The 14062-nt window shown below is 42.7% G+C and overlaps 1 protein-coding gene across 2 annotated transcripts in view; it reads left to right on the top strand.

Moving 5' to 3' along the window:
• AKAP7 (A-kinase anchoring protein 7) overlaps positions 1 to 11116 on the top strand; it is a 189506-nt gene extending 178390 nt beyond the window's left edge. The window contains exon 8 of one of the 2 annotated variants that reach the window (XM_069726016.1): positions 10800 to 11116. In XM_069726016.1, the coding sequence (XP_069582117.1) occupies positions 10800 to 10996 (197 nt within the window). In that variant the 3' untranslated portion in view covers positions 10997 to 11116. Of the gene's footprint in view, positions 1 to 9908; positions 10711 to 10799 lie in introns of those variants that run through there. The other variant, XM_069726017.1, reaches the window with a different exon arrangement.
• Positions 11117 to 14062: the final 2946 nt, after the last annotated feature.

Genomic DNA, 14062 nt, shown 5'->3' with positions numbered 1-14062 from the left:
TGCTAATTCTTTGTTTGTGAAGGGATCAAAGTGTCTCTTCGGTGTGCAGAAAGTTTCATTTTTGGGGTTCATCTTTTCCCCTTCTACTATCGAGATGGATCCGGTTAAGGTCCAAGCCATCCAGGATTGGACTCAGCCGACATCTCTGAAAAGTCTGCAAAAATTCCTGGGCTTTGCTAATTTTTATCGTCGCTTCATCTGTAATTTTTCTAGCATTGCCAAACCATTGACCGATTTGACCAAGAAGGGTGCTGATTTGGTTAATTGGTCTTCTGCTGCTGTGGAAGCTTTTCAGGAGTTGAAGCATCGTTTTTGTTCTGCCCCTGTGTTGTGTCAACCAGATGTTTCTCTTCCGTTCCAGGTCGAGGTTGATGCTTCTGAGATTGGAGCAGGGGTGGTTTTGTCACAGAGAGGTTCTGGTTGCTCAGTGTTGAAACCATGTGCTTTCTTTTCCAGGAAGTTTTCGGCTGCTGAGCGTAATTATGATGTGGGCAACCGAGAGTTGCTGGCCATGAAGTGGGCATTCGAGGAATGGCGTCATTGGCTTGAAGGAGCTAAGCATCGCGTGGTGGTATTGACTGATCATAAGAACCTTACTTATCTCGAGTCTGCCAAGCGCTTGAATCCTAGACAGGCCCGTTGGTCGTTATTTTTTGCCCGCTTCGATTTTGTGATTTCGTACCTTCCGGGCTCTAAAAATGTGAAGGCGGATGCTCTGTCTAGGAGTTTTGTGCCCGACTCTCCGGGTTCATCTGAGCCGGCGAGTATCCTCAAGGAAGGAGTCATTGTGTCTGCCATCTCCCCTGATTTGCGGCGAGTGTTGCAAAAATTTCAGGCGAATAAACCTGATCGTTGTCCGGCGGAGAAACTGTTCGTCCCTGATAGGTGGACTACTAAAGTTATCTCTGAACTTCATTGTTCGGTGTTGGCTGGTCATCCTGGAATATTTGGTACCAGAGAGTTAGTGGCTAGATCCTTCTGGTGGCCATCTCTGTCACGGGATGTACGTACTTTTGTGCAGTCCTGTGGGATTTGTGCTAGGGCTAAGCCCTGCTGTTCACGTGCCAGTGGGTTGCTTTTGCCCTTGCCGGTCCCAAAGAGGCCTTGGACACATATTTCGATGGATTTCATTTCTGACCTTCCCGTTTCTCAAAAGATGTCAGTCATTTGGGTGGTCTGTGATCGCTTTTCTAAAATGGTCCATCTGGTGCCCTTGGTTAAATTGCCTTCCTCCTCTGATTTGGTGCCTTTGTTATTCCAGCATGTGGTTCGTTTGCATGGCATTCCTGAGAATATTGTTTCTGACAGAGGTTCCCAGTTTGTTTCGAGGTTTTGGCGAGCCTTTTGTGGTAGGATGGGCATTGACCTGTCTTTTTCCTCGGCTTTCCATCCTCAGACTAATGGCCAGACCGAACGAACCAATCAGACCTTGGAGACATATCTGAGATGTTTTGTTTCTGCAGACCAGGATGATTGGGTGTCCTTTTTGCCGTTGGCTGAGTTCGCCCTTAATAATCGGGCCAGCTCGTCTACCTTGGTCTCTCCATTTTTCTGCAATTCTGGGTTCCATCCTCGTTTCTCTTCAGGACAGGTTGAGTCTTCGGACTGTCCTGGTGTGGATTCTGTGGTGGACAGGTTGCAGCAGATCTGGACTCAGGTAGTGGACAATTTGACCTTGTCCCAGGAGAAGGCTCAACTTTTCGCTAATCGCAGACGCCGTGTGGGTCCCCGACTTCGTGTTGGGGATCTGGTTTAGTTATCTTCTCGTCATATTCCTATGAAGGTTTCCTCTCCTAAATTTAAACCTCGTTTTATTGGTCCGTATAGGATTTCTGAGATTCTCAATCCTGTGTCTTTTCGTCTGACCCTCCCAGACTCCTTTTCCATACATAATGTATTCCATAGGTCGTTGTTGCGGAGATACGTGGCACCTATGGTTCCATCTGTTGAGCCTCCTGCCCCGGTTTTGGTGGAGGGGGAATTGGAGTATATTGTGGAGAAAATTTTGGATTCTCGTGTTTCTAGACGGAAACTCCAGTATCTGGTTAAATGGAAGGGTTATGCTCAGGAAGATAATTCCTGGGTTTTTGCCTCTGATGTCCATGCTCCAGATCTTGTTCGTGCCTTTCATGTGGCTCATCCTGGTCGGCCTGGGGGCTCTGGTGAGGGTTCGGTGACCCCTCCTCAAGGGGCTGGTACTGTTGTGAATTCTGTGGCTGAATTCACTCCTGTGGTCACAAATGGTACTGCAGCTTCTGAGCTTCCTCCCTCAGGTGTTCTGGTGAGCTCGTTGGCTGCTTTGTTATTTAACTCCACCTGATTCTGTCTTCCTTGCTCCTTGTCAATGTTCCAGTGTTGGACCTGAGCTTCTGGATCTTTCCTGTGGCCTGCTGCTCTGCTTAGATAAGTGCTTCTTTGCTTTTGTTGCTACTTTTTCTGTCCAGCTTGTCTATTCGTTTTTGCTGGAAGCTCTGAGACACAAAGGGTGCACCGCCGTGCCGTTAGTTCGGCACGGTGGGTCTTTTTGCCCCCTTTGCGTGGTTTTTTGCTTTAGGGTTTTTTGTAGACTGCAAAGTTCTCTTTGCTATCCTCGCTCTATCTAGAATATCGGGCCTCACTTTGCTGAATCTATTTCATCCCTACGTTTGTCTTTTCATCTTGCTAACAGTCATTATATGTGGGGGGCTGCCTTTTCCTTTGGGGGATTTCTCTGAGGCAAGGCAGGCTTGTTTTTCTATCTTCAGGCTAGTCAGCTCCTCAGGCTGTGCCGAGTTGCATAGGTAGTGACAGGCGCAATCCACAGCTGCCTTTAGTTGTGTTTAGGATAGGTTCAGGTATTGCGGTCTACAGAGATTCCACGTCTCAGAGCTCGTTCTATTGTTTTTGGGTTATTGTCAGATCACTGTATGTGCTCTGATTGCTGGCACACTGTGTCACTGGATTGCCAACATAACACAACACAATGTGTTTTCTCTAAAAGGGTTATGCAAATTGCCTCTTCAAGGAGGAAGAGGACTTGAATTCTAGTGCCACCTATTGGAAATAGCAATCCTGAAAGTCATTATTCACCCTTTAACGAGCCTTGCCACATAGGATAAAATCTAAACCATAATCTCAATGTACAGACACATGTTTCAGGATGTTGTCCTTCCACAGTGCTAAGCATGAGATCTGATTTGGCTGTATGAGAAGCCAATGCAGTAGCAAGGGTATGTAATAATTATACTACTTTTTGTATTAGCTAAAGCTTAATTGGCACATGCCAATCTAGTACCAAGATCAACTGTTATGGCTATTCAAGCATATTAAAAATGAACCTTTACTAAATCCGTTAAAAATGAGACCACAAAAGACAAAAAATACATAACCCAAAATAGCTAAAATAATGCGAACACAAACCACCAAACTATTTTATACGGTAACTTGGATATTAATGTTGCTTAAATCTCTCTGTGCATACAAATCATCCCAGACTTTAGACTAATAGGCAAATTACTATCAAGTCTCCTTTTCTAAAACCTCGGGAGACCGTATATATTATTCCTATTTGCAAAAATTGGAACTCTCTCACCATATTGCTGGGTGCACCCCCTCCTACGGATCCCATTCATGTGAGCAAAATACTCAGCCCGTGTATTTGTTGGTTTGAGGTTCCAATGCAACAGGTGCTCTCAATTCCTATCATGAGAAGCCTTTAATGGGTCTAAGTGGTAAAGTTTCTCCTTATGGAGAGTGACATGCCAGGGTAAGGAGGCTTATAGGCCGTAAAATGTTTTGAAGAGACAATTTGCATATTTAATTTCACAGAGGAGCATTGCATGGCCTATAAGCCTCCATACCCAGGTATGTCATTCTCCATAAGCAGAAATGTTACCCCTTAGGCTAAAAGGGTTGTCTCATCAATCTGACCCCTTTGCAGATTAGGGCTGGACAATATTTGTGGGTCCAGCTTCAGGAACCCACCACGAGATGATGTACTAGCGATACATTTCCCTGCAGTGCCAGATGATGTGGTAGTAGTTAAGCTCTATCCAACAAAATGGGAGCTTTTATGGAGGACAACTTACTCTACCCTTTTATAAAGTTTGTGTTTCTTATTAGGCTATATCAGAGGATGTTTTGCCTAAAGGTAACCTGTCAGGTCCGCCATGCCCGCCAACCCAGCAGCATTCACCTATGTATGAGCAAATTCCCTGCGTAACAATTCCTGTATAACGTTATTGAGGGAAAGCAAGGTATAAAAAAAGTATTTACCGGTATATTGTCCCCGTTTCAGTACTAATGAGGGCTTTGACTAGTCAATGGGGTGTTAGTTGTCCCGGACTAGTCAGCCCTATTTCCATGTTATCACACTCCTATGGGTGTGATAACATCATTTGCATGAGTGGCGTCATCGCTTCAGAGACACAGTAATGCTGCCGGAATGAGCAGCACACATGCTCTAGATTTGCATGAGCGGCAATGATAAGCTGGATAGAGTGCTGACTATTCTGGACCAACTAACGCCCTAGTCAAAACCTTCATTAGCATATCAAGCGGGGACAATATAAATGCTTTTTTTATATCTTGTTTTCACTCGAGTAATGTTACCCAGGCCTGGCTAGGCAGGGAATTTGATCATTCATAGGTGAATGCTGCACTGTCTAAATTAACATTTTTTTGTTTTAGTTCTATTGTTTTGGCTAACATGTCCTTATTTTTTACCACCATTATGTCAAAGATAATTACTTTAACCTCTTTGAAGCTGGTTCTTTACACATAGTGTTAATATTGTCACTACTATTATTTTGATTTGTCATTTACTACTATATACTTTCACAGATTTTTTTTATGTAATATAATTGCGACAGCTTCATTGTTTTCAGCACTGCTTTTTCAATACATTAAATTGAGACCATACATTGAGAATTGAAAGCTGACATTACTCAGTATCACCTCTTGTATCACTCAAGGTATGAATCAGCAGCTTTTTTTTTAATAAAACATATTCAGAAGTGCTCAACTCGAAGAAAAGTCCATCATGAAATATCTCATGTAATAGATTGAAGAGTGACACCACAATGTAAAATCACTTTTTATCCTTTATTGCGGTTTCCACATGGCAAAAAAGGCAACAGCATGTGACTACACTTTCACAACACCCTCCTTTCAGAAACTGCATCGACGATATGGCGGAATGGGGGAACAGAGCTGCGCCAAGAACAGAAGAACACAGCTTCTGTTTTTGGCAAAAATGCAACTCCCGCTGTGAGATTAGGTTACAGAATACCCTATAAACTAGTCATGTTTCTTGTAAGAGGGTGTGTATTTTGAATATATTCAAAAACGGACATCTAGGATGCAGGGCTGCACCAGGAATTTCAGGGCTCCATACTGGCAAAATTTTTGAGCCCCCTTGAGACTCCACCCCAGCTAAGCCTTCACCCAAGCTCTGCCCCTTCCCTTGAATTTTTCAGTCTCACAGCCCACTCTTGGAAAAACCACTACTTCATCATGTCCTCACAAATCACACATTAACAGTTCCCATTGAACAACGTATCACATACATAGCTAGCAGCTTTCGTTTTGGCCAAAATATTTTTTCAGCTGCCAGCATGACTATGCATACCACCATATATTGACTGAATAATGCCACATAAAAGGGACAAATACCGCCACACCATGACAGACCACATATTACCAGAGGAGCTCTGTATATAGTGTATAGGATACAGGTAATACAGTGATGACCAATGACATTAAACACAGGACCTCTGTATATAGTGTCATTGTACAGGTAATGCAGTGATCACCTGTGAGATTATACACAGGAGCTCTATATATTGTGTCAGCGTACAGGTAATGTAGTGATCACCAATTACATTAAAAACAAGCTCTGTACACAGTTTATAGTGTATAGTGTCACTGTATAGATAACTGTCACACACCGTGTAGGAAAGACTAAGTGCAACACGAAGGGATGAGGGAAAGGAAGCCCAACACTTGGGAAGGGGGAGTAGAGACCCCTAGGCAGATCTAAAGTCACCCTGTCTTCCTTATATAGGTTCTACACCTATCGCCAAGCTGGAACCTAATCCCCTGCCTGACCCTGATGATAAGCCCTGATTAGGAAATGATGGGGTAGGCACTAGTCGATCCCCACTACCACTAAAGACAAGAGGGATAGATGAACAAGGGGAACACTTATCTTGAATAGACTCAGAGATGGAACACAAATGTCCTCCAGCAACACCAAAGAGGAAGATAGCTGACTTCTATAGCTCCAAGCCTCAACAGGGAGAAATGGAAATATCATGCTAAACTCCCATTAGCAGGCTGGGAGTCTATAAACAACCAAGTTCAGGTGTATCAATTAGAGCAGGCGAAAGGTTGACACTGGGGTCAAAGAGTCAAAAGGGTTAAAAAGGTGTCTGCAAAGCCAAACGCAGAGACCATCTGCAGCTTCGACATACCCATGACAGTAACGCACTGACTCACCAGTGACATCTCTAATTGAATATATTCATCTTTGCTTTTCTTCTTCATCCAGTGCAGACCACCATCACTTCTTCCTGCTAGGATTCATCTCTACATAAAGTAGCACACAATTATCTACAGTATAGCACTGCTTCCAGAGCACATTCCCCACTTTTTCCCCAACTTCTACACTATGCCAGATGAAGAAAAAAGCAACACAATGCCGCCCTGCACAGTAACAAGACTCCCCTTCAATTCATCATCATTTGCTCTCCCCCACCCTCAAGTCATCACCATTTGCTGTTTCTCACCCCCAGTCTCAATTCATCACCATTTGCTGTACCCCACCCCCCAGTCTGTTAATCACCATTTGCCCTACCTCACACCCCAGTCTCAATTCATCACCCCCATACTCAATTCATCACCATTTTCTGTCCTCACCCCCCCAGTCTCAATTCATCACTATTTGCTGTGCCTCCAAGTCTTAGTTCATCATTATTTACTCTCCCACAACCTCAGTTTCAATTAACCACCATTTGTTGTAATCCATCCCCCTGTCTCAATTCATTATTATTTATCCCTCCCCTACCCCCCAGCCCAGTCTCAATTTATCACCATTTGTCCCCATGTCTCAATCATTATTTGCTGTACCCCAGTCTCAATTAATCACCATTTGCTGTATCCTAATCCCCGTCTCAATTAATCATTATTTACTGTCCCCTCCCCACTACCAGTTTCAATGTATCATCATTCACTGTACCCCACCCCCCAGTAACAATTCATGCTCATTTGCTTCCCCCTTCCCACACTCATTTAATTAATTTTATTAAAAAAAAAGAAGTTTTTTCATATTTAACTCTCAGACGATTCCCTCCAGGCGCAGCTCCACGTCTGATGTCATCTTGTTGAATGGCGCTTGTGGATGCCGGCTCATACACGATGACGCGCCGTCAGTAGCCCGTCACAGAATAGGCAAAGAGAGCCCTGGACCTGCGCAGCCGTTCTATATCGACGGCTGTACAGCACCAGGAAGGAAACCTCCCAGCGCCGAAGCACCAGAGGTAATGCCCTGATGGTGGTCCTGCTAGGATGTCAAGCATCTGCAAGGTGGTACTTGTTACTTATGGCAGATGCACTAATAGACTGACATTGTCAATGCATTAACTATAGTTTATTGTTAATTTCTGTTACCTTGAATTAGAAAACTTTTCTTTTTTTCTTTTTCACAATAGTGTGTGCATGTCTGCACATGAGTTTGAGAAATGCATTAAGATTTTTTTACTTTGATTGGGAAGGTTGGAGTCAACCTGCCATTCCCTCGGTCTCTGCTACTGAGTTTTGGGCTGATGATCAGTTTACATATACGAACGTGCAAGCAATGCAGACTTGTGGTAGAGCCAAGGAGACGAGTGTGGATAAATCCATACATCTGCTGTTGTTGCTGTCTTTGTGGTTGCTATATTCGAATCGTGCATAAATAATGCCAAGTCTGGATTTCTACATGTCTGTTGTCTTGGACATCTTAATGAACAAATTAAGAATGAATTACAGAATGAAACCCTGTAATGGCAGTGACAATGCTTTTAGTGATCTATTCTTAATAGGATTTATTTTGTCATGTTAATATATTCGTAGAAAATTTTTGTACACATTTTCAGTAACTTGTATTTAATAGTCTACCTTCTGAGAGTCTCCAGCCAGTTTGCTCAGATGATAATAATACATAGACTTACATTCATGTTATGTATCAGTTTACCAGCTTACACCGATTTCCTGCCTGGCTGCTTACTGGTATTAGCTGCTAAACCCAGTATCGGTGTAATTCTGCTAGGTATAGGCCAGTGGAAAAATTGAGATGTGCCAGCATGTGATCCTGGGATTCATTACCTCCGAACTTTAGTCGCTGACTATGCTCTAGTTTACATAGTGAAGACATCACTGTCTGTCATCTAAATAGGATTGACATCTGCTTTGGTCTCTTTTTACTGAGGACAGTTTGTTGAAAATGCAACGTCTTTTCTGTGTAGTAATGTGGTTACAGCATGTATTATTAATAGAATAGACGTAACCAACAGCCAAGTCACTTGAGAGAAAGAGCCTGCCCCATTCATTGTAAAGTGTACCTCTGGTTACTGACGTGAGCAAGCAGCATTCATGATTTGAACCAATTTCCTAATACTTGACTACACTGCTCTAGTTCTGTTGTTCCTGTGCTCCTCAGTGATCAAACTTAGCTGTGTGTAGATCGACCCTCTAATATTGGCTACAGGAACCAAGATTTCCAAGATTTATATAAATATGTGTGTGGGGACACAGAGGATAGTGTTCTGCCATAACATTAAAGTGTGTGCATTTCATTGTGCACTGACTGTCTACTCCTCCAAATCAAGAATGGAAAGAAAGGGAACCTGCCAGCAGAGTTTTGTACTGCAAAGTAATATAATCAATGTTTTGTCACTGAAATGCGGAATAAACCCATACCTTCGTTTTATTAATCCTTAATTTTGTTGTAGTGAAATCCCTATTCCAATTTTATACTAATGAGCCACAAGTGATGAGGGCTTGTCCTTACACTTACAGCTCTGCAGACTCTCTCACTCTTTGCCCCGCTTCTATCACTGACTAACAGGTCACTGTTCTCTATGACCCGCTTTTCTGGCCTAGATCTCGTGCAAGTGTCATCAGTCCTGGGACCAACGCATGTGCAATAAGGCCTCGATGATGTTGTGAGAGCCACACTATCAGTCTGCACATGTGCTGCCTTCGGGAAGGAGGGTGCTGAATGATGGTGCTTGGCAAGATCTTGGGTGATGAAACAGGTCACAGAGAAGAGCGACCGGTCAGTCACTGACAGAAGTCCAGGTACAAAGTGAGGGAGGCTAGAGAGTTGTAAGTGCAAGGACAAGCCCCCTCCACTTGTGACTTATAGTATATATATATATATATATATATATATATATTTATATATATATATTCTCTGCAACGGAATCAAGCATTGATAAAGCATAGGAATAGATTTATTCAGCATTAGAGGAACCAAACTACCGTAGATTGTATCTTTTTCTTTAATAATATTATTTCCCAAAGTAGTAGAGATGTGGAATGAGATATTTCAGAATTTCCCCGACTGACTTTTTTCTTTACATTCAGAACCCCATGTTACGTTGTATTTCTGTGAATATTGTTGAATAGAAATGAAGAGAATTTTCCATTGGTTTACCACTGTCTACAGGGGTTTCATGTCTGTCCTATCACATAGGATACTCGTCAATTTTCCACTAACATTGATAGCATGTACTATGTAAAATTAAATTATGTTCATAATAATTTTCTATACAAATTCTAAATAATATCCCTTAAAAAGTAGTTTTTGTACTAGAAGCCTCTTCTGTGTCCCTACTGTCTAGTATCATCATTTCTTATTAGGAATCTTTCTTTGTTACGGTGTGTAGGTCATAAGAACGGAAGAGAACCCGACGACGCAGAGCTGGTGAGCTTAAGCAAAAGGCTGGTGGAAAATGCCGTACTCAAGGCTGTACAGCAGTATATAGAGGAGACACAGGCCAAAACTAAACAGACTGATGGCATCTCAGTGGAGCCCGGCAATAATGAGAAAACTGAGAATAACGTTAAGCATTGAATCCGTTCTCCACACATAAATAGACAGTAAACTTGATCTGAACAGTTCAGACCGACGCCTATTTTTCTATTGAGGTGCATTTTTTGTGGGGATTTAAGGACAATATTCTTTATTGCAGCATTTACCCTGATGGCTACATTCAATGACCTTTCTTGATTAACCTGTTTGCATAGCAGAAAAGCCAAAGTAAAGGGGAAATGGCAAGATTCCCATGAGGTGAAAAACAATGAGTGAATTGTTTAGGAGGCAAATGATGGGGAGCCCTTTGTCTACGGCTTGTCGAGTGGCAGTGAACCGCCAGCTAAGAGGCCTTACGACACGATAAAGCCATGCCATCCTGGTATAATGGAGATGCATGACTTTGTCACTTCCAATGGAAATAAAAGGTTCTTCGGAGATTTCTACTGTTGCAATGGCAACCCTTCAAAAGCTATGCTAATTTCAATGCTGGATACTCTTTGGAGAACATATACTCACTATCTATTCCACCGCTTTCCTTCAATGTATTGTGGCACTATGCAGTATCTTCTCCCCGCCCGTTAATCGTGAAAGAAAAATTATATATTTTTGAGAAGCATAATTGTCTCTTTTTTTCTTAATACAAATATGTGGGCAAAAACACAGAATGTTCATTGTTTTGATTACTTTTCTCACGTTCTTTTTCTATAATTCTGCTTTAAAATAATAATGTCCTTTTCTCCAGGCCAGAAATGCAGAGATCCCATCAAAGAACTTGCTTTTCAAAAAGAGTTGAAGCCTTTATTGGACAAAGTGAAAGACATAAAGAGATTAATGAGTCTTCCAGAGACGCGTGCAAAAATTTATAAGGAAGTGTTTGGTAAAAGATCGATTACAGGAAGCCACAGAGACTCAAGTATTGACGTCAATGTTTTGGGATGAGTGTTAGTACAGGAGATTTAATGAAGTTATGCTTGTGTAAGTGAGTTATGTATACTGTGTATTACAAACCACACCTTTGGCTGGAAACTTTTTTTTATATATTGCCACTTTAATTTTTCCGAATGTAGATATTATAGAAGTTTAAAACACATTTTGTACTAGTCCTGTCCACCTGGTCTACTGCAGAAAAGTGAGGTACCCCTCTAACCATTTGTCTGCAATTTGTTAGAACTGGAAACACTACCGTATTTTTCGAACTATAAGATGCACCGGACCATAAGTCACACCCCAAATTTTCAGAACGAAAATGGGGGGGGAAAAATGAATACGTCAAATGGGGGTATGTCTTACAGTTCTGAATTCAGCTTACCTGGGGGGGTTGGCAGCGCTGGTGGAGCAGAGTCACAGGGGGTGTTTGGTGGTATGGTATGACCCAGACTGGTGTGCAAATTTGGCGGTGCAGGGGGCTACGGTGACATTTTCTGAAAGCTCGGAGCCCCCGCACATCCATTGCTGCGATGCAGTGGTCTCCGGGAAATCCCATCCCAGTCTGGTGCTGCTGGCTTGGCTGTGCGCGGTGGTGCAGGGGGCTCCGGCAACATTTTGTGAAAGCCCCCGCACTTTTATTGCCTCGATACTGTGGCCTCTGGGAAAAAGGCCGCTGGATGTGGCGCATGCGCAGATTGAGATCTCGGCAACGAGATCTCGTCCCGAAATCTCAATGTGCGTATGCACCGCCTCCGGCGGCCATTTTCCTGGGGGCCACAGCATCGAAGCAATAGAAGTGTGGTGGCTTTCGCAAAATGTTGCCGGAGCCCCCTGCATCACCGCGCACCGCCAAACCTGCCACACCAGGCTGTGATAGGAGCGATATCATCGCCCTGCAGCGTCGGACCACCGTAAGAATCACCCAGCTCCTGCTGCCATCACGCTAACTGTAAGTCCATTCCGACTATAAGATGCACCCTTGGTTTCCCCAAAAAAATTTTTGGGAAAAAAGTGTCATAATCCGAAAAATACAGTAATTTACACTAAAAGATAATCATGAACGAGCATTGTTGAAATGCTTGTTTAACGATTATCTTGCTGTATTAATAATCTGCCGAGCACCTAATGAGCAAAGAAAACACTCGTTTACAGGGAGAAATCATCTTTTATGCAGCATAAGAGATCATCGTTCTAGGCCTGAGTATAAAGTACTCGCACTGTGAAGAACAAAAGCAGCAAATGCCCACTGAGCGTTCTAGTATAGATTGCTCAGTATGCATAGTTTACTTTTGTCTCCTTGTGTGAACAGGCATTTAAATGGCAACCGATCATTAAAAGTTTCCTGATCGGCAGTCGTATCATGCCGTCAGTCTGTGTAAATTAACCTTTACTGGCCTGTTGTCTTCAGTCAATTATAAGCGATGGCTGCACAACTGCAACTAGAATTAGCTCAGTTTGCACTATTGCCTGGGCAATATTACTAAAGATAAAAATGTATTGATATTATAAGGAACTAAGATGGCTACTTTTAATTTATATACCCGAGGCAAGATCCACTTCTTGAAAGAATGGTTTACTATTCTTCTAAGTCCTCAATCACATGTACGTGTTGTATCTGTTTTTTTCACATATAGAGTTCGTACCCATTATACTCTATGGTGCTATTTACATGTCTGTGCAAAATGCACTGAGATATGTCCAACTTTTTTTTAGCAGCACTAATGACGGGCCAATACAAGTTAATGGGTCTGTGAAAAGACGTACAGCACATGGATGGCATCAGTGTATAGTCCATGTGCTGTATGTATTTAACATCACAAAGGATAGGAGAAGATTTGTGATTTGCAGTATTTCTCTATCCATGAAAAATACTGATGACACACTGTTGGTAGACACTTATGACACATTTATGGTAAACACTGATGACACACTGATGGTAGATAGACACTGATGACACTCTGATGGTAAACACCGGTGACACACTATTGGTAAACACTGATGACCCACTGATGGTAGACACTGATGACACACTATTGGTAAACACCTATGACACACTAATGGTAAACACTGATGACATGCTATTGGTAAACACCTATGACACACTGATGGTAAACACTGATGACATGCTATTGGTAAACACCTATGACACACTGATGGTAGACACTAATGGTAAATACTGATGACACACGGTTGGTAAACTCTGATGACACTGATAGTAAATTCTGACACACTAATGGTAAAAACTGATGACACACTGATGGTAGACACTGATGACACACTGATGGTAGACACTGATGACACACTGATGGTAGACACTGATGACACACTGATGTAGACACTGATGACACACTGATGGTAAACACTGATGACACACTGATGGTATACACTGAGGACACACTGATGTAGACACTGATGACACACTGATGGTAAACACTGATGACACACTGATGGTAAACACTGATAACACATTGATGGTAAACACTGATGACACTGATGGTAAACACTGATGACACACTGATGGTAGACACTGATGACACACTGATGTAGACACTGATGACACACTGATGGTAGACACTGATGACACACTGATGGTAGACACTGATGACACACTGATGGTAAACATTGATGACACACTGATGGTAAACACTGATGACACACTTTGGTAAACACTGATGACACACTGATGGTAGACACTGATGACACACTGATGGTAGACACTGATGTCACACTGATGGTAGACACTGATGACACACTGATGGTAGACACTGATGACACATTGATGGCAAACATTGATGACACACTGTTGGTAAACACTGATGGCACACTGATGGTAGACACTTATGACACACTGATGGTAGACACTCATGACACACGGATACAAAGCACTGATGATACAATTTTTTCACTTACATGTTTAACCCCTTTCCGACTTTGGACATAGTAGTACGCCCACGTCGGAATCCCTCCATTTGATGTGGGCTCCGGCGCTGAGCCCACATCTTTCCCAGCACATGTCAGCTGTTTTGGACAGTTGACATGTGCCTCTAACAGCCGCGGGTAGACTCATGATCCACCAGC

The sequence above is a fragment of the Ranitomeya imitator genome, chromosome 5, assembly GCF_032444005.1.
Source record: "Ranitomeya imitator isolate aRanImi1 chromosome 5, aRanImi1.pri, whole genome shotgun sequence".
NCBI lineage: Eukaryota > Metazoa > Chordata > Amphibia > Anura > Dendrobatidae > Ranitomeya > Ranitomeya imitator.
This window is presented reverse-complemented; position numbering and strand designations above follow the sequence as displayed.